Consider the following 27984-nt stretch of genomic DNA (forward strand, 5'->3'; position numbering starts at 1 on the left):
AGGTATGAGCTACTATGCACATCCAAACATCTTGCTCAAACTGGATCCCACAGGGAAAGGGAGAAGCCCAAGGTCAGAGGGCTTAGGGGATCCTGATTTAAGTTGGGTCAAGGAGAGTCTGCAGTGCACTTTTCTGTATATGGACTATACTCAAACGCAACTCTCTGGAGAAGACAAGTCAGCCTGGTCCCCTTTCATCCATCATCACACCCTGTGACACAGCACCATCCCATCCTGACTCCAAAGGGTTCAACAAGTGTCCCTGCTGGTCCTCCATGCCCATGCACCTCTCACCATGAGATCGCCATATCCGAATGTGTGTGGGGATGCTTTATTCCTCTAAATGCTCTTTCACGGCCACTCTTCCCTTCTTCACTCCATGCCTCCATTACCTACCTACTCATTCCTCTCTCAGGACTGGCTGCCCACCCTTCCCCATGACACAGCTAACAGAGGCATACCAAGGTTGGCTGCCTTATGGGAGACAGCAAGTGCCATGGAGGCTACAGCTGATGCCAGACAAAAGAGAAGACACACATGGAAGGAGGCATGGCTGCTTGAAGCTCCCCATGAGCTGGCCTGAGGGTCCAGACCTCAGAATACCAGCACCATGGAGACACCAGGTCACACACACATGAACCTTGATCCAGCTAATACAATGGGCCTGGCTGACCCCAGTCCTGGACTAACTCATCACTAATCTTCACTATCATCACACCTGTCCCTTCTCCCAGGAGAGGAAATTGTCTAGAGGCAAAATCCCAAGGGGATCCACTCATGGGGCTTCAAGGCTGCGTCATCCACCTTGACTGGCTTTCACTCGGCCAGCAGTGCACTGCCTCGGAAGGGCCACTCCAAAGTCATCCCAAATTTTCTACAGGCTTCCTGTTCTCCATTCTCTGGGACTCACTCTCTCTTCTACACTGACACCCCCTTATAACCCAAGTCCCAAAGAAGGAAGTTATTTTCATGCCCTGGGCTTTGGGATGCTGATTCCAGAGACGCTACTGCCCAATGCCCCTCCATCCACACTTACAGCTTCCCTGTTGCCCTGATCCAGTCCCTACTACTAAAGGTCCAGAGAAACCCCAAATTAACCTCCTTTTGGCTTCACTTTTTAATTTATTACCAAATTATTATGCCAACAAGTATCTGTAACAGAAAAAATATTATACAAAATTCCAGTCCCCAAAGAAAACCACATTTTATTTCTCCATCATCCACTTTCAACACACATCCATATGTGCACATATTTTTACATGGCTGGAATAATAGTAAATCTTCTATTTGATGCCCCTTTTTGCCATATTATAAACATTTTTAACATGGCAATAAAACCTTTATAATGGTTCACAGTGGCTGAATTAGAAGCATCCTAGATGAACAACCATGGAGGTAGTGGTGGGGTGATAACATAAACATAACAACTCAGTATTTTTGCTTCAACAGCTAAAGCAACAAACCACATCTGTTAGAAGCAGCCCTTTCCATCTTAGCACAAGCTTGTTTCAGTCTTTTTTTTTTTTTTTGAGATGGAGTCTCGCTCTGTCACCCAGGCTGGAGTGCAGTAGTGCAATCTTAGCTCACTGCAACCTCCACCTCCCAGGTTCAAGCAATTCTCCTGCCTCAGCTTCCCAAGTAGCTGGGATTACAGGCACACACTACTATGCCCAGCTAATTTTCTGTATTTTTGGTAAAGATGGGGTTTCACCATGCTGGCCAGGCTGGTCTTGAACTCCTAACCTCATTATCTGGCTGCCTCGGCCTCCCAAAGTGCTGGGATTACAGGCGTGAGCCACCACGTCTGGCCTGCTTGTTTCAGTCTTAAGAGGAACGACTTCATTGTTCATTCATAGGTAATTTATTCACCTAGTTTGCCCTCCTGCAATGAGTCCTCAGCATTATTACAGGAGTATAATGCAGACATACGTTCAAAGAGGAAAATCTCACACATTCTGTGGTGTGTGCAGTACAGCACTGTGTGGACTCTCTCATTGTATACCTTTGTTGTTACAGAAAACACAGTAAGAGCCCCTGTCAAAGCCTCTCTTTCTGATTACACTTAAAAAGGTTGATTCAGGCCAGGCAGTGTCTCATGCCTGTAATCCCAACACTTTGGGAGGCCGAGGTGGGCAGATCATGAGGTCAGGAGTTCAAGACCAGCCTGGCCAACATAGTGAAACCCTGTCTCTACTAAAAATACAAAAAATTAGCCAGGCGTGGTGGCAGGCACCTGTAATCCTAGCTTCTTGGGAGGCTGAGGCGGGAGAACTGCTTGAACCTGGGAGTCAGAGGTTGCTGTGAGTGGAGATCGTGCCACTGCACAGTGAGACTGTCTGGAAAAAAAAAAAAAAAAAAGTTGATTCAGTGTTTGCTTATGTACAAGGTGGAAACTCCCAACTACAGGGCTCTTCATTCCAATCATGTTCTGAATGCATTCACAGGCTCTGTCAGAAGTGTCACCCCCATGTTTGCACATTTCATTCCAGTGTGTGTGCTGTCATGTCTGGTACAGACTGAATCATCCCCAAAGACTTTTATACCCTCATCCTAAGTTGTCTCCCGAGTTCCCCAATGAGCAGACTTAACAGTGTGGCTCAGCAATGTCTCACATTCATCAATTTACTGAATAGCTTAAAGGATTCTTTTCTACTGACCAGAGAGGAGTCAGATCTAAGACACGCCTCCTAAACACAGGAGTGAGAGTGAACTGGAAGACTCATGTGGCCCCCAACCATTATGTTTCCATGGGTTGCTCTCCCAGGTGTGCTCTTTGATGTCGAACAAGGGATGAGTTCTTTTGGAACGTTTTTCCACACTGAGGACACTGGCTGGGACCCTCCCTGCTATGGAGTCTCTGATGTACTGCCAGATGAGAGTTCTGCTTGAAGGACTTCCCACATTCTGGACACTGATATGGGGTCTCCTTAGTGTGAATTCTCTGGTGCTTGGTCAGACAGGAGCTGTCCCTGAAGGCTTTGCCACACTGATTACACTCATAGGGCTTCTCACCAGTATGAGTCCTCTGGTGCCTAATGAGGCCAGCGATATTCCTGAAAAGTTTCTGACACTGGTTGCAGCCATAGGGCTTCTCGCCAGTATGAATCCTCTGGTGCCTGATGAGGTATGCACTCTCGATGAAAGTCTTGCCACATTCTTTACATTCATAGGGTTTCTCCCCAGAATGGATCTTTTGATGCACAATGAGGTGAGAGTTTCTGTTGAAGGATTTCCCGCACTCTGCACACTCAAAGGGCTTTTCTCCAGTGTGAGTCCTCTCATGCTGGGTGAGGTACGAGCCGTCCCGGAAAGCCTTTCCACATTTGCTACACTCATAGGGCTTCTCACCGGTGTGGATTCTGAGATGCACTGTAAGGTGGGAGATGTCAGTGAAGGGTTTCCCGCACTCATTACATCTATATGGTTTTTCCCCTGTATGAGTTCTTTGGTGCAAAATTAAGGATGAATTTCGGTTGAAGGTTTTTCCACACTCTAGGCATTCATAAGGTTTCTCGCCTGTGTGAATTCTCTGATGCTGCGTCAGAGCTGACCCATCACTGAAAGCTTTCCCACATTTACTGCATTCATAGGGCTTCTCTCCTGTGTGGATCCTTTGATGCACAATCAGGTTGTAGTTCTTGGAGAAGGACTTTCCACACTCATTACAAGTATAAGGCTTCTCTCCAGTGTGAGTTCGGTGATGCAAAACAAGAGAAGAGTTCCGTTTGAAGCATTTGCCACATTCAGTACATCTATATTGTTTCTCCCCAGGGAGATTTCTCTGGTTTTCATTAAGCGATGAGCTCAGAGTAAAGATGTCCTCAAAATCCTTACCTTCATATGATTTCTTGCCTCTTTTCATTATTTTCTGATGACCAAGAGAGGTAAAATGATTAAAAGACTTAACACTTTCAGGGTATTTGTAGGGCTTTTCTCTCACTGGATTTCTTCCATGAATAACTTCCATGGAATGGTTGAAGCCTTTTCCACAGGCATCACTGTCACCAGTTCTCTTACCTGCATAACTTTTAGGATAGCTGGGTAAGGCAGGGTCATAATCCAGACCACTAACATTTGAGTCAGGCGCATGGAAACCATTTGTTGCCAGAACTCTCTGAGACGGTGGAAGGTCTGAGCTTGCAATCAAATGCTCCCCAAAACCAGGATATTCACAAATTGCTTCCTGAGTCCCTGGTTTCTCCAGAGTTAAAGCTGATTGTCTCAAGTGTCCCTCCTGGTTCTCACAGTCCCAACCATCACCTAAACTGGACAAGCAGGGAATTTCCCTTGTGAATCTTTCCACTTCTACATCACAGGGTACTTCTCTCTCAGGAAAATTCCAAGTTGTCATTTTCAATCTCATATCCCAAACTGCAAAAAGAAGAAAAATGCAGACTTAGGTATATGAAGCTTTATCTGTAAGAGAAACAGACAATGATGATGGGCTAGGTGTGAAGATGTGTATTTTTTTACTTGTTTTCTCTTTTAAATTCAAATTTATACAAGGAAGAGGTAAAATCATAGCCAAGGAATGGAACCAAAAATAGATTCAAAAAGAGCCATGTAGCATTTTCATCTTCCTAGAGAGCAGGCAGGAGGAATGGACCTCAGGATAAATCATCACCAAAAGGATTAGTTCGAGATGTGAGAGACCAGAGGCCAAGCATCCCTGCTCCCCCTAGAATTCCATCCCAGCCACTGCATTCTTGTCCCTGTCACGCACTGCTCATCAGTACACATTTCCAAAGCTCTGACTTCACAACGAGCTTACAACAGCACTGAAGGAGCAGTTCTCACCCCAGCTCTGTCATCAAAGTTCTGCACTCATGGATAGGACAAAGCACAGGCTTGGTGACCTCAAAGTTCTGGGTCTAAGTCTTAGAACTGTCACTGACCTGGTGGGGCACAGTGCTTCACACCTGTAATCCCAGCACTTTAGGAAGTGGAGGCAGGTGGATCATTTGAAGTCAGGAGTTTAAGACCAGCCTGACCAACATGGTGAAACACCATCTCTACTAAAAATACAAAAAAAATCAGCCGGGCGTGGTGGCATATGGCCTGTAGTCCCAGCTACTCTGGAGGCTGAGGCAGGAGAATCACTTCAACCCAGTAGGCAGAGGTTGCAATGAGCTGAGATCGCACCACTGCACTCCAGCCTGGGCGGCAGAGTGAGACTCCATCTCAAAACACAAAACAAAACAAAAACTGTCAAAGACTGCCCTGCATGGTTGTTATAAAAACTGGATCATGTTGGCCAGGCGTGGTGGTCATGCCTGTAATCCCAGCACTTTGGGAGGCCGAAGTGGGCAGATCACAAGGTCAGGAGATCGAGACCATCCTGGCTAACACGGTGAAACCCCGTCTCTACTAAAAAAATACAAACAATTAGCCGGGCGTGGTGGCGGGCGCCTGTAGTCCCAGCTACTCGGGAGGCTGAGGCAGGAGAATGGTGCAAACCCGTGAGGCGGAGCTTGCAGTGAGCCGAGATCGTGCCACTGCACTCCAGCCTGGGCAACAGAGCAAGACTCCGTCTCAAAAAAATAAACAAAAACTGGATCATGTACGAAGCAGTCTCCAAGGCTAGGGGATGAAGGGCATTCTGTAAATGGTTGCATGTGTCTTCATGCATATCAATCTTCCTGTCACCATCCTTGTCCACTCAGACTTCACAATATTAAGACAACGGTTGTCCATTCATTGGTTCATTCATTCGGTGGGATCTGGTCTCGCTCTGTCATTCAGGCTGAAGTGCAGTGGTGTGATCTTGGTTCACTGAAGCCTCAATCTCAAAAACTTCAAGCAATTATCCCACCTCGGCCTCCCAAAACGCTGCAAATACAGGAATGAGCCACTGTGCCCAGCCTTCTTTCTATTTTTTAAGGTAAAATGAAAATAGACCCTTGCCTCAGAATACATACATACATACATACATACATATATGTCTACATTCAAGGCAATTTAGATATATATACATGTATATGTGTATATATACCTGTGTGTGTGTGCACGCGTGTATTTAAATTTCAGAAGGATACAGGCTGCAACAAAAAGTCAAAGTTTAAATAATGTAGTATGCCTTCATAAGTGTGGCAGACTTTGATCAACAAAACTTAACCAAAAAAACCATATGGCCAAGTATTGGGGGTCATGCCTGTAATCCCAGCACTCTGGGAGGCTGAAGTGGGAGTTATCACTTGAGCCCACACAGAACGCTGAGACTGTGATGAGCTGTAATTGTGCTACTGCATTCCAGATTGGGCAAAAGAGACCATGTCTTAAAAACAAAAAACAAAAACAAAAACAAAAAAATAAAAAACAGACAAGGATTAAGAAGTCTGATATCAGCATTCAAATTTTCCATCCAATAAAAGACACAATAAGAGACAAAATGCAAGTTGCAGATAGACAGAAAATAAGACTTAAAAGCAAAAAGAATTACTGCCCAAGAGCTATAGAGGATTCTTACAGAGAGAAAATAAGGTTTAAAAGCACAAAAAATTACTGCCCAAGAGCTATAGATGATTACTACAGAACAGCACATAAAAAGAAAAAAAATGGGCAAAGTAATCAAAGATGCACTTCGTGAAGGGAAAATAGAAATGTCCTGAAAACATCGGCTGGGGGCGGTGGGTCACGCCTGTAATCCCAGCACTTTGGGAGGCTGAGGCGGGTGGACCACAAGGTCAGGAGATCGAGACCATCCTGGCTGACACGGTAAAACCCCATCTCTATTAAAAATACAAAAAATTAGCCAGGCGTGGTGGCAGGTGCCTGTAGTCCCAGCTACTTGGGAGGCTAAGGCAGGAGAATGGCGTGAATCCGGGAGGCAGAGCTTACAGTGAGCGGAGATCGTGCCACTGCACTCCAGCCTGGGCGAAAGGGCGAGACTCTGTCTCAAAAAAAAAAAAAAAAAGAAGAAATGTCCTGAAAACATCAATATTTATTTTCTCATTCTATCATTCAGGCAATTCCAAACTGCGACTTTAAGAACACAAAACATACACATTTCATGTGAGTAAAAATAAAATGAAGTACGATAATATAAAGCTTTGGTAGGTCACATGGGAAGAGGACTTGGAAAGTGGTCAGTGTGCTTGGCAGGGTACCTTAGTGGCAGCTGTGAAAACATAAACTGGGGGCAGGCGCGGTGGCTCATGCCTATAATTCCAGCACTTTGGGAGGCTGAGGTGGGTGGATCACCTGAGCTCAGGAGTTCGAGACCAGCCTGGCTAACATGGTGAAACCCCATCTCCACTAAAAATACAAAAATTGGGCCAGGCACAGTGGCTCACGCCTGTAATCCCAGCACTTTGGGAGGCTGAGGCGGGTGGATCACCTGAGGTCAGGAGTTCAAGACCAGCCTGGGCAACTATGTCTCTACTAAAAATACAAAAATTAGCTGGACGCAGTGGCGCATGCATGTAATCCCAACTACTCAGGAGGCTGAGGTAGGAGAATCGCTTGAGCCCAGGAGGCGGAGGTTGCAGTGAGACAAGATTATACCATTGCATTCCAGCCTGGGCAACAGAGCGAGATTCCGTCTGAAAAAAAAAAAAAAAAGAAAAGAAAACATAAATTAGGTATATTCTACCACCCAGCAGTTCCACTGGTATGTATCTCAGAATCAGAAAGCTGGATAAACGAACATCAATCCATACCTACGTAAATAGATGGTCTTTTTTTCTTTTTTTGAGACAGAGTCTTGCACTGTCACCCAGGCTGGAGTGCAGTGGTGTGATCTCAGCTCACAGCAAGCTCCGCCTCCCGGGTTCACGCCATTCTCCTGCCTCAGCCTCCCCAGTAGCTGGGACTACAGGTGTCTGCCACCACGCCTGGCTAATTTTTTGTACTTTTAGTAGAGACGGGGTTTCACTATGTTAGCCAGGATGGTCTCGAGCTCCTGACCTCGTGATCCGCCCGCCTCAGCTCCCAAAGTGCTGGGATTACAGGCGTGAGCCACCGCGCCTGGCCAATAGATGGTCTTAAAGGCCAGCAGGGAGAAGAGAAACCACCAGTGAATGACGAAAATTATTACAACAGATCACTTAATAGAAAAACTGGAAACCCAAAGGTAATGGAAGGCTACTTTCAAAGCACTGAAGGAAAAATCTATCAGTCACACTATTGTTCAACAGCAAGGGTGAGATAAAGACTGTTTCAGAGGCTGGGTGTGGTGGCTCATGCCTGTAATCTCAACACTTTGGTAGGCCAAGGTGGATGGGTCACTTGAGCCCAAGAGTCTGAGACCAGCCTGGGCAACATGGTGAAACCCCATCCCTACAAAAGATACAAAAATTAGCAGGGTGTGGTGGCATGCGCCTGTTAGTCCCAGCTACTTGGGAAGCTGAGGTAGGAGAACTGCTTGAGCTCTGGGGGTTGAGGCTGCAGTGAGCTATGATTCACTCCAGCCTGGACAACAGTGAGACTCTGTCTCAAAAAAAAAAAAAAATTCAGAAAAGCAAAAGCAGAGTTCATTTCCAAGGATACTAGCCAGAGGAATTAGAAAATGTTGTTCTTCAAAAAAAAAACCCAAGAACGAAGGAAGGAAAAACAAAGGAATTGATGAATATGATGAATGTGGGCTAGGTGTGGTGACTCATACCTGTAATCCCAGCACTTTGGGAGGTCGAGGTTGGGGGATCACTTGAGCCCAGGCATTTATGACTAGTCTGGGCAACACAGTGAGATGTCATCTCTTAAAAAAAAAAAACTGATGAATGTATATTTAAATCAAATCCAATGTTGACCACATGAAATGCAGAAATCACAACGACTTGGAATTAATGGGATAGACTAATATACTAGACAACAGTGGCCAATGAGGTGGGAATGGGTCAACAGAATCAAGTGTTCTGAAGTCCTCAAGTTTTTCATGATTCCTGTTAGACCTGCTCAAGTCAGAATTAAAAGAATAAATGTAGTATAAAACATCTAAGCCCACAGAGCAGTAGTTTTTAACCAGGGATGTTTCTACTTCCAGAAGATACTTGGCAATGTTTGGAGATGATTTTGGTTGTCACTCTGAATAAGGGGCAGATGTTCCTAGGAGCCAGGGATGCTGCTAAATATCCTATAATGCACAGGATGGCCTTCCACAACACAAAATAATCCAGCCCCAAATCTCCATAGTCCTGAAGTTGAAAAACATTGTAGAGGGAGGTCAGAATTAAAAACAAAAACAAACAAACAAACAAACAAAAAACCCGATCAATCCAGAAAGCTGGTAAGGGGTAAAAAACAGCACAAAAAGGACAGGCTAAATAGAAAGTGTAAAGTAAGGTATCAGCAATTAAAATAAATATAAATGGCCTTGATGGGTCAGATAAAGACTGCATTAGACTGTATTAAAAAACATGTTTGTAACAGGTATCCCTAAAGCAAAAGGACATAAAAGCCAAAAGTGAAAGGATGGGACAGGTGAATGCCAACCAAAGAAGGGTTTTGTGGCCCTTTACAAGCCAAAGAAAAATTTCAAGTAAGGATCACAGGGCAATGTAACAGTAACAACATGCCTCAAAACAGAGTAGGCCGGGTGTGATGGCTCACGCCTGTAATCCCAGCACTTTGGTAGGCTGAGGCGGGCGGATCACTTGAGGTCAGGAGTTCAAGACCAGCCTGGCCAACATGGTGAAACCATGTCTCTACAAAAACACAAAAATTAGCCAGGCATGGTGGCACACGCCTGTAATCCCAGCTACTCAGGAGGCTGAAGCAGGAGAATTACTTGAACCTGGGAGACAGAGGTTGTAGTGAGCTAAGATCGAGCCACTGAACTCCAGCCTGGGCAACAGAGCGAGACTCCATCTCAAAAAACAAACAAATAAACAATCAAACAACAACAAAAAAACACAGAGCAAAGCCAGCTAGGTTTGTAGGAAGAAAACAGCAAATCTAAGCATAGTGGGAAATTTTATTTATGTTTTTTGAGGTTTTTTTCCTGATCAAATAGCTCAGATTATATTTAAATTTTAAAAAACGTTTTAATGTAATTGTTTAATTTTTATAATGGGGGTCTCAGTATGTTGCCCAGGCTGGCCTCAAACTCCAGAGCACAAGCAATCCTCCTGCCTCAGCTTCATGAGTAGCTGGGACTATAGGCACATGCCACTGCAACCAGCCATAGTGGGAGGTTTTATTTTATTTATTTAATTTTTTTTTTTTTTTTTTTTGAGACGGAGTCTCACTCTTGTCGCCGAGGCTAGAGTGCAGTGGCACGATCTCGGCTCATTGCAATCTCTACCTCTCGGGTTCAAGCAATTCTCCTGCCTCAGCCTCCCAAGGAGATGGGATTACAGGTGCCCACCACTACGCCCGGCTAATTTTTATATTTTTAGTAGAGACAGGTTTCACCACGTTGACCAGGCTGGTCTTGAACTCCTGGCCTCAGGTGATCCGCCTGCCTCGGCCCCCCAAAGTGCTGGGATTATAGGCATGAGCCACTGCACCCGGCAGGTGGGAGGTTTTAATGAACCTCTTTTAGAAATGAAAATGCAGAAGAATGGAAAAGAGTTATGCAGGACAGAATGTAGTTAGCCAATCTGATCACACAGCTGGATGAAAATCTACGTACAAATTAGAATAAAATGCTTTCTTTCTAAGCACAAGTGGAACATTTGCTAACACTGACCAGGTCAAAGAAAAAGTTCAACAAAGCCCAGACTACAGCCTCTTGACTTCAAGGCAGCAAGTTAAAAGCCAGTAACAGAAAGAAAACCAAATACAATAAAACAGCGAGTAAAGCAAACCCCTATTTATTTGGAAAAATAAAAACTTGTTTCTCAATAATTGACAGATCAAAGAGAAAACTTGACAGAAATTACAAAACACCTAGAACAGGCCAGGCGCGGTGGCTCATGCCTTGTAATCCCAGCACTTTGCGGGGCAGAGGCAGGTGGATCACGAGGTCAGGAGTTCAAGACCAGCCTGGCCAATATAGTGAAACCCCATCTCTACTAAAAATACAAAAATTAGCCAGGCATGGTGGCGCATGCCTGTAGTCCCAGCTACTCGGGAGGCTGAGGCAGGAGAATCGCTTGAACCTGGGAGGCAGAGGTTGCAGTCAGCCGAGGTCATGCCACTGACTCCAGTCTGGGTGACAGAGCGAGACTCCGTCTCAAAAAAAAAAAAAAAGAAAAAAAAAGAAAAGGAAAACACCTACAACTACACAATGATGAAAACAGCACATCTCAAAACATGTGGCAAATGAGAATGCACAATGCAGCTAACAGTTCCTAGACTGAAAATGCTGGTCTTTAATGCCTGTATTTTAAAAAGAAGGCTAGGTCAAGCATGGTGGCTCACACCTGTAATCTCAGAACTTGTAGAGGCTGAGGCAGGGATATCACTTGAAGCCAGGAGTTTGAAACCAGCCTGATTATCATAGTAAGACTGTGTCTCTACCAAAGAAAAAAAAAGTTAGCTGGGTGTGGTGGTGTCATTCGCCTTTAGTCCCAGGTAGTTGGGAAGCTGAGACAGGAATATCACTTGAGCCCAGAAATTCGGGAGTTCAAGGCTGCAGTGAGTCATGATCGCATCACTGCACTCCAGCCTGGGTGACAGAGTAAGACTGTCTCCAACAAAAAAAAAAAAAAAAAAAAAAAGATGATTAAAGATGAAGTTACTGTGGGTCCTGAAGCTGCAGATGGCAGCAAGTCAACAGCCATGGTGGTCTCCGAGGCTGCCCACAGATTTTCTTTAGGCCATCGCTGATGGGTTCTATGTATCATTGAAATGAATGGCAATAACACATTCTGGGATGTGGGTAACGCTTGGTGCCCTCAGAATGGTCTTGTTGGCTTCACTGTATGACTGATGATCCTCCAGCAATAAACAACCTACTGCTTGTAAACTCATTGGACAAGCCATAAACTCAAAGTGAAAGACACTCCAGAACAATATGTACCTTATTCCACCACTACAAAGAAGATTCAGGAGTAAGTCCCACCTTCAACACCTTGTAAGTACAGATAATAAAAAACAGTTTAAACATGTAAAAAATGGGACTTTTTATGTAGTTGTACTTTTAGGGCTCACCATTAACTTGATTATAATTGACTAAAAGAAAAGAAGACTGAAGACTAGTGATCTCACTGTTCAATTTACAACTTATGGGAAAGAACTATGGACTAAACCAATGGGAGGTAGAAGGAAAGTGTTAATAAAAATTACAGCAGAGGCTGGGCACGGCGGCTCACGCCTATAATCCCAGCACTTTGGAAGGCCAAGGCGGGTGGATCACCTGAGGTCAGGCATTCGAGACCAGCCTGATCAACAAGGTGACACCTCGTCTCTACTAAAAATATAAAAATTAGCATGGTGGCAGGTGCCTGTAGTCCTAGCTACTCAGGAGGTTGAGACAGGAGAATCACTTGAACCCAGGAGGCGGAGGTTGCAGTGAGCCGAGATCGCGCCACTGCACTCTAGCCTGGGTGACAGAGCAAGACTGTCTCGGGGGAAAAAAAAATCACAGCAGAAATTATGGAAATTAAAAACAAGAAACCAGTTGAGAAAATGAAGAACACCAAGTCTGTCATTTGAAAAGACAAATGAAAGAGACCATTAAAAAACAGCAAGAAAAAGGCCAGACATGGTGGCTCATACCTGTAATCCCAACACTTTGGGAGGCTAAGGCAGGTGGACTGCTTGAGGTCAGGAGTTTGAGACCACCCTGGGCAACATAGTGAGACCCCATCTCTACAAAAAATATTAAAAAAAAAAAAAGCCAGGCATGCTGCTATGCACCTGTGGTCCCAGCTACTTGGGAAGCTGAGGTGGGACGATCGCTTGAGCCTAGGGGTCAGAGGTTGCAGTGAACGGAGAGAGCGCCACTTCACTCCAGCCTAGCTGACAGAGCAAGACCCTGTCTCAATAAATAAATAAATAAAATTTTTTAAAAAGCAAAAATGAACACATAAGTGATATTCATTGTCAGACAGGGGTTTAACTGTGTAAGGTTAACAAAATGGCAAAGCTGGATTTATCCTAGGAATGTAAGGACTAGGAAACATTGGAACATCTATTAATACAATTCCCCATATTATCAGATTAAAGTAGAAGACAGCTCCCTTACACCTTATCCCAATACATTCAGAAAGTAATATGAGAAAATCTCACCAAGACTCACGATCAAAATACTCTCAGATTCAAGTAATAGATCATTTATCTCAATAAATTCAAAAAGTACTTTAAGGAAACGTCAGACTCCTAAGGAAAATTCTTAATAATTAGGGTCATAGGGAATTAATGTGAACATCACACCTTAAACATCAGAAAAAAGGAAACATCAGCATCATTTACTTTCAAGTCCAGGCCAAGGCCTTAGACACTTGCTATGTAAACAGCATTCAGCAGTGATGTGGAGGGGCCAGCCTGTCAGGAGGACCATGCTCCCAGCTGTCACCCCTGGATGCTGCAGGGACCTCTCCTGTGGAAAGGGCTCCTGAAGCTGCCCTGCCCCATGACATGTTTCCTGTTCTGAACCTTCTGGATAGACTGGGGCCTGGCATGGTCTGTGGCCATCCTGTGAAAACAAGGGACTTGAAAGCACCTCCCTGCAGGTTTGTGAAGGGAGGATGCACATGTACAGTTAAAATAAATAAAATAGGCCGGGTGCGGTGGCTCACGCCTGTAATCCCAGCACTTTGGGAGGCTGAGGCAGGCTGATCACATGAGGCCAGGAGTTTGAGAACAGCCTGGCAGACATGGCAAAACCCCATCTCCAGTAAATATACAAAAATTAGCTGGGCATGGTGGTGCACGTCTGTAATCCCAGCTACTCGGGAGGCTGAGGCACAAGAATTGCTTAAACCTAGGAAGCGGAGGAGACAGAGCAAGACTGTCTCAAAATTTAAAAAAAAGAAAAAAGAAATAAAGAAAATAAAAGATGAGATAAATCAGACATATACAGGGTGATATCATCTATGGAATTTTTTCAGACACACAAAATATTCTCTTAGAAATAAAAATGTAACGATGCCTTGGCAAGACACTAACCAAGGCTGTGATTACATCTCTCTTGGGGGTAGGGAGGCTAACTCGCCTTGAGGAACAAAAGGAATGTCCATTTCATCTATAACAGATACTTCCTTTGTTGAAATAAAACTTGAACACCACCAAGAAAGTGAAAACACAACCCACCAAATGGGAGAAAATATTTATATTACGTGTATCTAGAATATAGAAAACTCTTACAATTCAATAATAAAAAGATAAAAACCCAATTTTTAGAAATGGGCAAAGGATCTTGTCTTAGTCTGGGCTGCTACAACAAATAGACTGGGTGGCTTAAACAACAGAAATCTATTTCTCACAGTTCTGGAGGCTAGGAAATCCAAAATCAGTGTGTCAGCATAATTAGTTCTGGTGAGGGTCCTCTTCCTGGTTTGCAGATGGCCACCTTCTCAGCGTGCTTTCACAGGGCACAGCAGGAAGCAGGAGTTCCTGAGAGCTCTCCTGTCTCCTCTTATAAGAGCACTGACTTCATTCAAAAAGGTTCTACCCTCGTGACCTAATTACCTCCCAGAGGCCTCATCTTCAAATACCATCACAGTGGGGATAAGGCATCAACATACGAATTTTGAGGGGACACTACATTCACCCCGTAGGAGTTCTGAATAGATATTTCCCCAAAGAAGTCATACAAATGGCCAATGAGCACATGAAATGATGATCAATATCATTAGGTATCAGGGAAATGCTGATCAAAACCACAGTGAGATACCACTTTACACTCACTAGTATGTTCAACATTTAAAAACAAACAAAAACAATAACAAGTATTGGCACGGATATGGAAGAACTGGGAACTTTTCACTGCCGGTGCAAATGTAAAACAGTTAGCTACTTTGGAAACCAGTCTGATGATTCTCAAAAAGGAAAATATGGAGTTGTCATATGATCCAGCTATTCCACTGCTATGGTTTGGATACGGTTTGTCTGTCCACACCAAATCTCATGCTGAAATTTAATCCCTACTGTGGTGGTGCTGGGGCATGCAGCCTACCAGGAGGGGTTTGGGTCATGGAGGTGGAACCCGCATGAATGGCTTGGTGCTGTTCTCACGGTAGTGAGTTCTTGCTCTCATGAGACTGGATCGGTTCTGGGGGAAATGAATTAGTGCCCCCAGAATTGTATTGATTCTTTACATAGACTTAGGGCTTTAGAATTTAAAGAATTATATGGATATTTAATATTACCAGTAAATTTAGAGTGCACTGCAAAACAGATTATAAACCGTGCATATTACATAAAAATTTACTCAAAATGGATCAGCCTAAACATAAAAGCTACAACTATAAAACTCTTTTTTTTTTTTTTTTTTGAGACAGAGTCTTGCTCTGTTGCCGAGGCTGGAGTGCAGTGCTCAGTTCTCTGCAAGCTCTGCCTCCTGGGTTCACGCCATTCTCCTGCCTCAGCCTCCCAAGTAGCTGGGACTACAGGCGCCCGCCCTGACACCCGGCTGATTTTTTGTACATTTTTTAGCAGAGACAGGGTTTCACCATGCTGTCCAGGATGGTCTCAATCTCCTGACCTCGTGATCCGCCCACCCCGGCCTCCCAAAGTGCTGGGATTACCGGAGTGAGCCACCGCGCCCGGCCCTTTTTTTCTTTCTTAAGAGACAGGATCTCACTCTCTTGTCCAGCCTAGACTGCAAGGTGCAATCAAGGCTCAACACAGCCTCAATCTCCTGGGCTCAAGTGATCCTCCCACCTCAGCTTCCTGAGTAGCTGGGACCACAGTTGCACACCATCACACATAATTTTTTTTTTTTGAGATAGAATCTCACTCTGTCTCAGGCTGGGGTACAGTGGCATGATCTCAGCTCACTGCAACCTCCACCTCGTGCGCTCAAGCGATTCTCTTGCCTCGGCCTCCTAAGTGGCACACGCCCCCATGCCTGGCTAATTTCTGTATTTTTAGTAGACAGGGTTTCACCACGTTGGCCAGGCTGGTCCTAAACTCCTAACCTCAAGGGATCTGCATGCCTCAGCCTCCCAAAGTGCTGGGATTACAGACATGAGCCACCACACCCAGCCTAAAGTTTTCTTTTTTTTTTTTTTTTTTTGGTAGAGATGAGGTCTCACTATATGGGCCAGGCTGGTCTTGAACTCCTGGGCTCAAGCAATCCTCCCACCTCAGCCTTCCAAAGTGCTGGGATTACAGTTGTGAGCCACCATGCCTGGCTTAACACTCTTTTTTTTTTTTTTTCCTGAGACAGAGTCTCGCTGTGTTGCCCAGACTGAAGTGCAGTGGAGCGATCTCAGCTCACTGCAACCTCCCTCTCCCGGGTTCAAGTGATTCTCCTGACTCAGCCTCCCGAGTAGCTGGGATTACAGGCATGTGCCACCATGCCTGGCTAATTTTTGTATTTTCAGTAGAGACGGGGTTTCTCCATGCTGGTGAGGCTAGTCTTGAACTCCTGACCTAAGGTGATCAGCCTGCCTTGGCTTCCCAAAGTGCTGCGATTACAGGCATGAGCCACTGTGCCCAGCCTGGCCTAATGTTCTTGGCCAGGTGCAGTGGTTCATGCCTGTAATCCCAGCACTTTGGGTGGCTGAGGCAGGTGGACCATTTGAGCTTAGGAATTCAAGACCAGCCTGGGTAACACGGTGAAATCCCATCTCTACTAAAAATACAAAAAATTAGCCAGGCATGGTGGCATGCACCTGTAGTCCCAGCTACTCGGAAGACTGAGGCAGAAGAATCACTTGAACCCGAGAGGCGGAGGTTGCAGTGAGCTGAGATCGTGCCATTGCACTCCAGCCTGGGCAACAAGAGCAAACCTCCGTCTCAAAAAAAAAAAACAAATTAGCCGGGTGTGGTGGCCCTCGCCTGTAATCCCAGCTACTGGGGAGGCTGAGGCAGGAGAATTGCTTGAAACTGGGAAGCAGTTTGCAGTGAGCCCAGATCGTGCCACTGTACTCCAGCTCGGGTGACAGAGCAAGACTACATCTCAAAAATAAAATAAAATAAAATAAAAAAAGACCCATGCTATAACATGAAACATTTTCCTAAGTCTAACAAGCCACACACAAAAGACCACATATTGCAGGCTATTTATATGAAATGTCCGTAACAGGCAAATCTATAAGACAGAAAGTAGATTAGAGATTACCTACGGCTGGGAAAGATGGGGGAGTGACTGCTAACGGTATGGGTTTTCTTTTTCAGGGGTGATGAAAACATTCGAAGATTGACTGTGGCAATGGATATACAAGCTAGTTAATATAATAAAAAACAATGAATTGTACACTTAAAAGGGTAAATTGTATGCTATGTGAATTATATCTCAATAAAGCTGTTTAAAAGAGTAAGTATGTGTCGAGTCTGTAAGGGTCAGAACCACTGGTCTAGATCCCATCTGCCACATTTCTGGTATTTTAGGACTTTATAAAGGAAATAACAGTCCTTGCAGGGATGTGCTGAGCTCAGGTAGACTTCCATTCCCTGGTACTCACCTCTGAAAGGCAGAGGGATCCACTCAGGCCAGGTGTGTGGATACTTGACATCGATGGTTGCTGGACATTAGCCATTTATGCCCATCCACATAGCTCCAGCCATCTCTGTGGGACACCCATAATAACGTTTACTTTACTTATTCACAACTCATTAACAAAAATAAATCATTTACCAACTTTAATCCCATCCTGATAAAGTCAGCCACGTGATTACAAGTGTGATAAAGAGTCTGACTCCATTTCAGATGGTTGCTGACAGCTTTCAAGCCCCCACCCCTTTCTCCTTCTCCCTCTCATCTGGGCAAGCTAACAAGAAAGTCTGGGAATTTCCTACTTGGTGCCAGCAGGAAGTTCAAACTATGCAAGCCCCAACCCCAACCCCACTATCTAATCACAATGAAAGCCCAGCCACGGCCGGGTGCACTGGCTTACACCTGTAATACCAGCACTTTGGGAGGTCGAGGCAGGAGGATCACTTGAGCCTAGGAGTTCAAGGCCAGCTTGGACAATGTAGTGAAACACCTTTAGCCAGGCATGATGGTGCATACCTGAAGTACCAGCTACTTGGGAGCCCAGGAGCTCAAGGCTTCAGTGAACTGTGATCGTGCCACTGCACTCCAGCCTGGGTGAGACAGCAAGACCCTGTCTCAAAAAAAAGAAAACAAAAATTAACAAAAATTATATAGTATCTTTGTGGTGAAAATTTGAAAAAGTTTACTCAAGACCTGAAAGGGCACTTGAGTAAGTGAGAAGCTAGACCAGGTACACAGATGAAAGGGCTGGGTACTGAAACCAGGACAACTCTCACTACACCTGTAAAAGCAATGCCTTCCAAGCAAATCTCTGGAATAATTTTACTGACGCATGACAAAATTCACACTGAAGAAGACAGCTTCCTGAAGTATCCATGACAACTCCTTAAAAAACAAAAAGAAGAGAGGAAAAAGAGCTGGGAGTAGTTGTTTTGCCAAAGTCAAGGCTTCTCCTTAAAGTTCCAGTAAGCAAGCAACCCAGTGAAGGTACAGGAAGGACAGAGCCCCAAACAGACTCGGAGGCATTTAATAATTTAAAAGGTGGTAAAGGTGGCCTCACACATTAGCAAGAGGAAGTATATCTCGTGCTGTCTTTTCAGATGGAAAAATAATTACAATTCCAAATTCACTCACGCTCACACACAGGCTTATAAGACCTACATAGTATGTGAGAAAAAAAATTTTTGAATGATTAGAAATAATAGAACTAGGCGGGGCGCGGTGGCTCATGCTTATAATCCCAGGACTTTGGGAGGCTGAGGCAGGTGGATCACCCGAGGTCAGGAGTTCGAGACCGGCCTGGCCAACATAGTGAAACCGTCTCTACTAAAAATACAAAAATTAGCCAGGCGTGGTGGCAGGCGCCCGTAATCCCAGCTACTCGGCAGGCTGAGGGAGGAGAATTGCTGGAACCCGGGAGGCGGAGGTTGCAGTGAGCCGAGATTGCGCCATTGCACTCCAGCCCAGGCAACAACAGCGAGACTCAGTCTCAAAAAATAAATAAATAAATAAATATAGAACTACAAGAATATCTTTGAGTTATCAGAGTAGAAAAAAATTGTGGGTTTTTTTTGTTGTTTTTTTTAATTTATTTATTTTTTTCAGATGGAGTCTTGCTCTGTCGCCCAGGCTGGAGTGCAATGGCGCGATCTTGACTCACTGCAACCTCCGCCTCCTGGGTTCAAGCAATTCTCTTGCCTTAGCCTCCTGAGTAGCCAGGACTACAGGCACCTGCCACCACATGCAGCTAATTTTATATCTCTATCTATCTATCTATCTATCTATCTATCTATATATTTTTTTTGAGACGGAGTCTCGCTCTCTAGCTGGGCTGGAGCGCAGTGGCGCGATCTCGGCTCACTGCAACCTCCGCTTCCTGGGTTCAAGCGACTCTCGTGCCTCAGCCTCCTGAGTAGTTGGGATTACAAGCATGCGTCACCACACTTGGCTAATTGTTTATATTTTAAATAGAGATGGGGTTTCACCAAGTTGGCCAGGCTGACCTTGAACTCCTGACCTCAGGTGATCTGCCTGCCTCGACCTCCCAAAATGCTAGGATTACAGGCATGAGCCATGGCGCCCAGCCAAGAATTTCTTCTTTTTTTTTTTTTTAAAGAGACAGAGTCTTGCTCTGATGCTCAGACTTGAATGCAGTAGTATGAACACGGCTCACTCCAATCTTGAACGCCTGGGCTCAGGAGCTGTGACCATAGGAGTATGCCATCACACCTGGCTAATTTTTTTTCTTTTTTTTTTTTTTTTGGATACAGAGTCTTGCTCTGTCACCCAGGCTGGAGTGCAGTGGTGCGATCTCTGCTCACTACAAGCTCCGCCTCCCGGGTTCACGCCATTCTCCTGCCTCAGCCTCCCGAGTAGCTGGGACTTCAGGTGCCCGCCACCATGCCCGGCTAATTTTTTGTATTTTTAGTAGAGACGGGATTTCACAGTGTTAGCCAAGATGGTCTCGATCTCCTGACCTCGTGATCCGCCCGCCTCGGCCTCCCAAAGTGCTGGAATTACAGGTGTGAGCCACTGCGCCCAGCCATTTTTTTTTTTTTAATGTTTTGTGGAGATTGGGTCTCACTACATTGCCCAGGCTGGTTTCAAACTCCTGAGCTCAAGTGATCCTCCAGCCTCAGACTCCCAAAGTGCTGGGATTAAGGCGTGAGCCACTGCATCAAGCGAAAAAAATTTCTTTTTTCTTTTTTTGGAGACAGTGCCTCACTCTGTCACCCAGGCTGGAGTGTAGTGGCATGATCTTAGCTCATTGCAACCTCTGCCTCCTGGGTTTAAGTGATTCTCCTGCCTCAGCTGCCCGAGTAGCTTCGATTACATGTGCCTACCACCACACCCAGCTAATTTTTATATTTTTAGTAGAGACGGGGTTTCACCATGCTGGCCAGGCTGGTGTTGAACTCCTGACCTCAAGTGATCCACCCGCCTCAGCTTCCCAAGGTGCTGGGATTATAGGCGTGAGCTACTGCGCCAAGCCAAAGAATGTCTTAACTCACAAAAGGCACAAAACATAACAAAAAGATTTGAAACATCTTACTATATCAAAATGAGTAATACACCATGAACATAAGATTAAAAGAACATTCAAAGTACCATCTCTAGAATGGCTTATCAATTACAGAGGGGAAAAAGTGGAGGATCCTGGCAGAGAGCACTTTAACTACATGACAAAAATCTGATCACCACCAGCCTCACATGCTTCCTGACACACCACACCAAGAAGAACATGATGTCACTTAGACAATGCCCTGCCAAAGATGAGAGTCTGAATTTAATATTGGGAATGTCAACTGAACATCAAGTGACGATCTACACAACCACCAGCTGGGTCTTTTAAAAATATATCAATTTCATGAAAAAAAAAAAAGAAAAAAGGAGAGTGCCATTCAAGGTTGAGGGAGACTAAAATAACATGACAAGTCAATGTAACACAGGATCCTGGATTGGATCCTGGATCAAAACAAATACTCAAAAACCATACAAACTGTATCAGCTACATACAAACTATATCAGACAAGAATTCTGTATCAATAACAAAGTACCTGGGGCCAGGCGCAGTAGCTCACGTCTGTAATCCCAGCACTGTGGGAGGCCAAGGTAGGCAGATCACTTGAGGTCAGGAGTTCAAGACCAGCCTGGCCAACATGGCGGAACCCCGTCTCTACTAAAAATACAAATATTAGCTGGGCATAGTGGCACACGCCTGTAATTCCAGCTACTTGGGAGGCTGAGGCAGGAAAACCACTTGGGCCTGGGAAGTAGAGGTTGCAGTGAGCCGAGATCACTCCACTGCACTCTACCCTGGGTGACGGAGTAAGATTCCATCTTAAAAAAAAAAAAAAGTATACTTGGGTGTGATAATAACACTAGTTTTGTTCAAATGTTCTTTTTGGCTGGGTGTGGTGGCTTACACCTGTAATCCCACCACTTTGGGAGGCCAAGGCAGGACTGCTTAAGACCAGGAGTTCAAGAACAGTCTGGGCAACATAGTGAGACCTCATCTCTATAAAAAATACAAAATTAAAAAATAAGAACGTTACTTTTCTTATGAGATCCTGGCTGAAGTATTTCAGAGTGAGGTATATCTACAACATACTTCCAGTAACTCAGCCAAAAAAACTAAGTGTATGTAAGTATATGTCTGTACCACACCTGCCTCTGCAACACCTGCTGTGTGTCCAAGTGTGTGTGTAAAATATAAAGAGAAAACCCTATGTCAGAGGCGTTTGAACCAAAGCAAACCTCCATCTTAAATGGGGACTGGGTAAAATAAGGCTGAGACCTACTGGGCTGCATTTCCAGACAGTTAAGGCATTCTAGGTCACAGGTAAGACAGGAGATTGGCACAAGATACAGGTCATAAAGACCTTGTTGATAAAACAGCTTGCAGTAAAGAAGGTGGCTAAAACCCACCAAAACCAAGATGGCAACGAGAGTGACCTCTGCTCCTGCTCCCACTAGCACCATGACAGTTTACAAATGTCATGGTAACATCAGGAAGTTACCCTATATGGCCTAAAAATAGTAGGCATGAATAATCCACCCCTTGTTTAGCATAGAATCAAGAAATAACCATAAAAATGGGCAATCAGCAGTTCTTGGGCCTGCTCTATCTATGGAGTAGCCATTCTTTTATTCCTTTACTTTCTTAATAAACTTGCTTTCACTTTACTCTATGGACTCGCCCTGAATTTTCTTTCCCCTGCAACTTTTATGCAAATGTGGAACTTTTCAAAATGAAAAGTTGGGTGAAGAGAGAGGTAAACAAGCAGTAGAATGGAGGAAAGTCACTTGCTGTGGGAAAAAAGAAAAAACAGACAAAAACTGGGTATTCAAAACGTACTTTAACAAGCCCAAGTTCCTACTTTTACTTGGCAAAAAATAAAGGACCTTTTCAGGCTGATGGTAATTTTAATAAAGGTTTAGGTTGCATTTGTCAAAACTCATCAATGGTACAGGGAATATCTGTGCATTTCACTGAAAGTCAATTTTGGCTCAAAAAATTTAAAAAAGCACTATTGAACTCTAATTCATGGTAAGCATAGTGAGGTGTCTGAGGGAGAAGTGTTGTGATATCTGCAACTTACTTTGAAATGTTTCCAAAAATAGGTGGATTAATGGATGGCTGAAAGGATGGACAGAAGGAAAGATAAGGGATACAGTAAGTTCAGCAGACGTTAAACCGGGTCGTTCACTGCACAAGTCTTTCAGCTTCTCTATCTAAAACAACATTTTATGTCATAAAATATTGAAACTGGAAGACTGCACAAAGGAAATATGCCACTAAACCAAGGAAAAAGACAGCGAAATGGTCAGTAAACAGGTGCAAAAATGCGGCCCTCACTGAGAATTGCAGTAAAACATGATTTCGCAAATATCAAATGGAAAAACACACAGGTGATCTAACACCTTCGAGACTCAAGGGGAAGCGCCTCGGCCCACTGGCTGACGGCCGCCAATTCAGCCGGAGGCCGACCCAAGCCTACACTGCCCCTCCCACCTGCCAGAAAAGCGGTAGACTCGGGGGTTACCCCCGGAGACGGACCAGGACACCCAGCAGGCGCGGCAAAACGGTGTCTATAGGAGGGCGGGCTAGAGATGCGAGGGCGGAACTCACGGGTGACGCTAAGGAAACAGCGGGGGCGTCCAGACCGGCCCCGGAGCGACCTCGCCCTCAGAGGAGTGACCCCCAATCGCCACGGAGCGTCCCCACCCGCCAGGACAACTACGCCCCTGGCCAGACCCTCGCCCTAGCGGGCCCGACATACCCACTACCCGCGTGAAACCCACCCGCGGACGCGCCCATCGCCTCCCCACAAGGACCCGGCGGGCCTCCACCCGCCAAGCCTTCCCTCCGCAGGAAACGGAGGCAGCGCAGGGCTCAAGGATGCGTCGGCACTTACGGTTGGCGGCCGGCGGCAGCCATGTTCCGGGCGACTGCGCTTGCGCGACTGCCGGGACAAGGATGTGCGCGTGCGCGGAGTCCCCCGACCTTCCCCCGCCCAACGCTGGGGCGGCCGCGGGTACCCGGTTATTCATTACCCTGGCGTGGACTCGCCTCGGGGCGGACGCGCAGGCGTTTACTTTCTCCTATGGCCTCCTCTGATTTTTAACCCGATGCTATCATTATTTTGTTATAGAGCCTTCCTTTTATTTACTGCATAATTTCCTAAAATATTTCTTTATCTATAATCTTGTTTTTTTGAGACAATAATGTTAAAATTCAGAATAAGTACACTCATTATTCATTGGCAATATAATTATTTACTGGGTGCGTGGCTCACGCCTGTAATCCCAGCATTTTGGGAGGCCTAATTTGTTAAAATGACTAGATCTAAGAAATGTAAACAAAGCCAGTAACTTTCCTCTGTAGTAACAATAGCCGGTTGAAAATGAAAACTACACATTGTTTTCATTCTTTCAGTGGTTCTCTTAAACTTTAGCATGGGAAAATTGGAAGCCTAAATATTTACTGACAGGGAAGAGAGAAACTGTGGTATGTGCAACGGAGCAATAGGGGGTGGTTAAAACAAACGGACTGGGCTCACCTAAGGTCAGGAGTTCAAGACCAGCCTGGCCAACAGGGTAAAACCCCGTCTCCACTAAAAATACAAAAAGTAGCCAGGCGTGGTAGCAGGCGCCTGTAATCCCAGCTCCTCGGGAGGCTGAGGCAAGAGAATCACTTGAACCTGGGAGGCGGAGGTTGCAGTGAGCTGAGACCGTACCATCACACTCCAGCCTGGGGGGACAAGAACGAGACTTCGTCTCAAAAAAAAGGACTAACTTATATACAAGATAGACAGTTCTCCAAAAACAGAGTTCAAAAAGTAAACTGTGCACTTATCCACATGATACAACTTACCTGGAAATAAAAAACACAAAATCTATACGTTATACAGAGATTGATACATAAGTAGTAAAGTAACAATAACATGGACCAGATAGATTGTGGCAACCGAGGGGAAAGAGTTGGGGAAGAGACAAAGGAGACCTCAGTTACACCTGTGATGCTTGATATGAAAAAAACAAATCAAAATCTGAAAATCTGACTACATGTTAACACAGGTAAAATCTCGATGATACATGGGTATCATCTTTATTATTTATAGATTATTCTATTACTCTCCGAACCTCTCCGCAGGTTGAAATACTTCACAATTTTTAAATGAAAATTAGAAAAAAAATTCTAATCCATAACAGTGATTAAATTGTCACTCACAATACTGATGCTAGGAGCAACTTGGAAATCAATTAGCAAAAGCAATAAAGGATCTTCATGAAGAAAATACAAAAACCTCATTAACAGACCTAAAGTTAAGTTCAGAACACACTGACATATTATTCCTGAATGGAAAGTATTTTTTTTAATTTCTCCATGAAGGCCTATATATTTTTTTAAAGTATTAAAATATGAGACCAGGCACAGTGGCTCACGCCTGTAATCCCAACTCTTTGGGAGGCCGGGCTGGGGGGATCACCTGAGGTCAGGAGTTCAAGATGAGCCTGGCCAACATGGTGAAACCCCATCTCTACAAATATAAAAATTGGCTGGGCACGGTGGCTCATGCCTGCAATCCTAGCACTCAGTCTCAGAAAAAAAAAAAAAGATCTTCACAAAACTACTAAACAAAATTATAGCAATTCCAATTCAAAGACTCCCCCCGCCCCCAGCTCACAGAATAAAACAACTTAAAGATCATATGGAGAAAAGTCCAACAGTATCTTGTTAAAAGAATAGTCGGAGGCCGGATGTGGTGGCTCACAACTGTAATCCCAGCACTTTGGGAGGCCAAGGCGGGTGGATCACTTGAGGTCAGGAATTCAAGACCAGCCTGGCGAACATTGTGAAACCCGTCTCTACTAAAAATACAAAAATTAGCCGGGGGTGGTGGCGGGCGCTTATAATCCTAGCTACTCAGGAGGCTGAGGCAGGAGAATTGCCTGAATCCCGGAGGCAGAGGTGGCAGTGAGCTGAGATCGTGCCACTGCACTCCAGTCTGGGCGACAGAGCTTTTTTTGAGACTCTTGTCTCAAAAAAAAGTCAGGCACCCTTTATTAGATACTAAAATATACCATATTAAGCAGATGGGCTCAAATAGGCACTAAAACAGACACAAATGTCAGAAGAATAGAAGAGTATGCAAGAAGAGATGAGTAAAAGTAATAATCTAGTAATAAAGTTAACAATAAAGCATAACACCATTAATAATAACAAGGGTGTTTTTTCCATTCAGTGGCAAAGAGAAATCCTTAGTGCTAAGTACTGTGCTGGCACAAGTGTATATTCTTTTTTGTATTTTTTGAGACTGAGTCTCACTCTGTCCCCCAGGCTGGAGTGCAGGGACAAGATCTTAGCTCACTGCAACCTCCACCTCCCAGGTTCAAGTGATTCTCCTGCCTCAGCCTCCAGAGTAGCTGGGATTACAGGCGCACACCACCACACCCGGCTAATTTTTGTATTTTTAGTAGAGACGGAGTTTCACCTTGTTGGGCAGGCTGGTCTCAAACTCCTGACCTCAGGTAATCCATCCACCTCAGCCTCCCAAAGTGCTGGGATGACAGGCGTGAGCCACTGCGCCTGGCCGCAAGTGTATATTCTTGTAGGTCACATGTAGGGAATCTTTTTTCTGTGAAAAGCCCAATAATAAATATTTTCAGCTTTGCAGACCATAAGGTCTCTGCCATGACTACCCAACTCTTCCAGATAGCAGCATAGATAATACTAAACAAACAAATGTGACTGCATTCCAATAAAACTTTACAGAAACAGAAGGCCCACTGAGGCCATTGTTTGCCAATCCCTGTTCAGGAATTATCTGTTTGTTCTTGGGGTAGGAGACTTTCTACATCAAGATAAGCATCCCAGAAGTCATTTACAAAATGGCACTTTTTTTTCTTAGAAATGGGGTCTTGCTTTGCTGTCGAGGACGTAGTCCAGTGGCACGATCATAGCCCACTGCAGCCTTGACCTCCTGGGCTCAAGCAATCCTCCCATCTCGACCTCCCCAGTTGCTGGGACTACAGGTGTACACCACCATGCCTGGCTAATTTTTTTTAGTACAGATGGGGTCTCACTATTTTACCCAGGCTGCTCTCAAACTCCAGGGCTCAAGTAATCCTCAGCCTCCCAAAGTGCTGGCGTTACAGGCGTGATCCACCCTGCCTGGCCAACATATGTGGTGTTTTTTTTTTTTTTTTTTTTTTTTTTTTTTGAGACAGTCTTGCTCTATCGCCCAGGCTGGGGTGCAGTGGCGTGATCTCAGCTCACCGCAGCCTCCAACCTCTGCATCCCCGATTCAAGCGATTCTCCTGTCTCAGCCTCCCAAGTAGCAGGGATTACAAGCACGTGCCACCACGCGCGGCTAATTTTTGTATTTTTAGTAGAGACGGGGTTTCACCATGTTGGCCAGGCTGGTCTACAACCCCTGAGCTCAGGCAATCCGCCCACTTGGGCCACCCAAAGTGCTGGGATGACAGGCGTCAGCCACAGCTGTAGCTTATTTAATGGGGCACTCAAGGCCTTTTGCTGCTGGCTCAACATCCCTTTCAGGCCTTCACTGACCTATGCCACACAGCACTTGCGCCCAGGGATAAAGAGCCGGATCAGCTTCTGCTCACCCCAGTCCTCTTTGTCCAGTTGCTGGACGCTGCCTCTTCTTTCTGGTTGGTCTCCTCCTCCAGGAGGCATTCGCGAACGCCCCAGTGGAGCCACACGGTACATGCCTCTTCCACTTATTTCCCCAGGGCTCACATTCCACAACTACTAAATCAACACCGACAGACTCATAAGCAGCCCCCTCCTCGTCCTTTTTTTCCTCCTGAGCTCGGGAACGTCTGCTGGGGGTGAGGGGGACTCGCAGACCACCCCCTCCCCAGGCGGAGGTGGGGGGCCGTCACCTGGCCAGGTGTCCGGGGAACGGCTCGGGCGGCTGACGCCGCAGTCCGCGAGAGGCGAGGAGGATCCTTGGACTGTGGGCAGGATCGCAGGGAGCGGAGGCCCTGCCAGGAAGGCGGGATCTGGGGACGATCCCCATTCCTGCCAGCCGCAGACGCGGAGCCCACAGGAGTCCCCGCAGCCCTACCCCGTGCATCCACGGCGGAGCCGAGGCCGCGACTCCGGGCCTGTTGGCCGGAACCCGCAGCCGTGTCCTGGGCCGCCCCGGTCGCGGCCACCCCTGAGAGGCCCCGGCCCCTCTCTATCCCGCAGTGGCTTGGGGAGTGCGGGTCATCACGCCCACCCGCCAAGGCGGACGCCGGACCCTCGGCTGCGCATGAGCGCCCGCTGCGGTGCCGTCGCTGCGCATGCGTGTGCTTCCACCGCCTACATCTCCCAGAAAACCCCGCGGCGCGGCGCTCCACCGCTTCCTCCCTCAGGTTGCGTTAGCCGCGACGATGGCGCCCCCCAGCGGCAGCAGGGAGGCTGTGGGGGTCCTGGGCGTTGCGGTGTGCAGGTGTTCTGGGAGGATGCCTGGCGCCGACCT

General features: G+C 45.7%; 1 protein-coding gene across 9 annotated transcripts; it reads right to left on the reverse strand.

Moving 5' to 3' along the window:
- Nucleotides 1–1179: 1179 nt before the first annotated feature.
- ZNF329 (zinc finger protein 329) lies at nucleotides 1180–27769 on the reverse strand. 9 transcript variants are annotated; one of them, XM_063658575.1, is made up of 5 exons: nucleotides 27122–27769; nucleotides 24052–24242; nucleotides 18005–18098; nucleotides 17457–17561; nucleotides 1180–4371 (listed from the first exon to the last, which is right to left on the reverse strand). In XM_063658575.1, the coding sequence occupies exon 5, from the start codon at nucleotides 4361–4363 to the stop codon at nucleotides 2738–2740; it is 1626 nt and encodes a 541-aa protein (XP_063514645.1). In that variant the 5' UTR covers nucleotides 4364–4371; nucleotides 17457–17561; nucleotides 18005–18098; nucleotides 24052–24242; nucleotides 27122–27769; the 3' UTR covers nucleotides 1180–2737. The 9 variants fall into 9 exon arrangements, with proteins under 9 accessions (XP_063514645.1, XP_063514646.1, XP_063514649.1 ...); XM_063658576.1 differs by having other exon boundaries at nucleotides 27066–27158; XM_063658579.1 differs by lacking the exon at nucleotides 18005–18098.
- Between the last annotated feature and the right edge of the window lie 215 nt (nucleotides 27770–27984).

The sequence above is a fragment of the Pongo pygmaeus genome, chromosome 20 (genome assembly GCF_028885625.2).
Source record: "Pongo pygmaeus isolate AG05252 chromosome 20, NHGRI_mPonPyg2-v2.0_pri, whole genome shotgun sequence".
Taxonomy (NCBI): domain Eukaryota; kingdom Metazoa; phylum Chordata; class Mammalia; order Primates; family Hominidae; genus Pongo; species Pongo pygmaeus.

Excerpts from the sequence above, each read along its gene's own strand:
- ZNF329 (XM_054464935.2), bottom strand. The coding sequence starts at position 27,224 with ATGTACCGTGTGGCTCCACTGGGGCGTTCGCGAATGCCTCCTGGAGGA. Across the intron at positions 4,372-27,121 it reads ACTGGACAAAGAGGACTGGG|TTTGGGATATGAGATTGAAA; the intron begins GTGAGCAGAAGC and ends TTCTTTTTGCAG.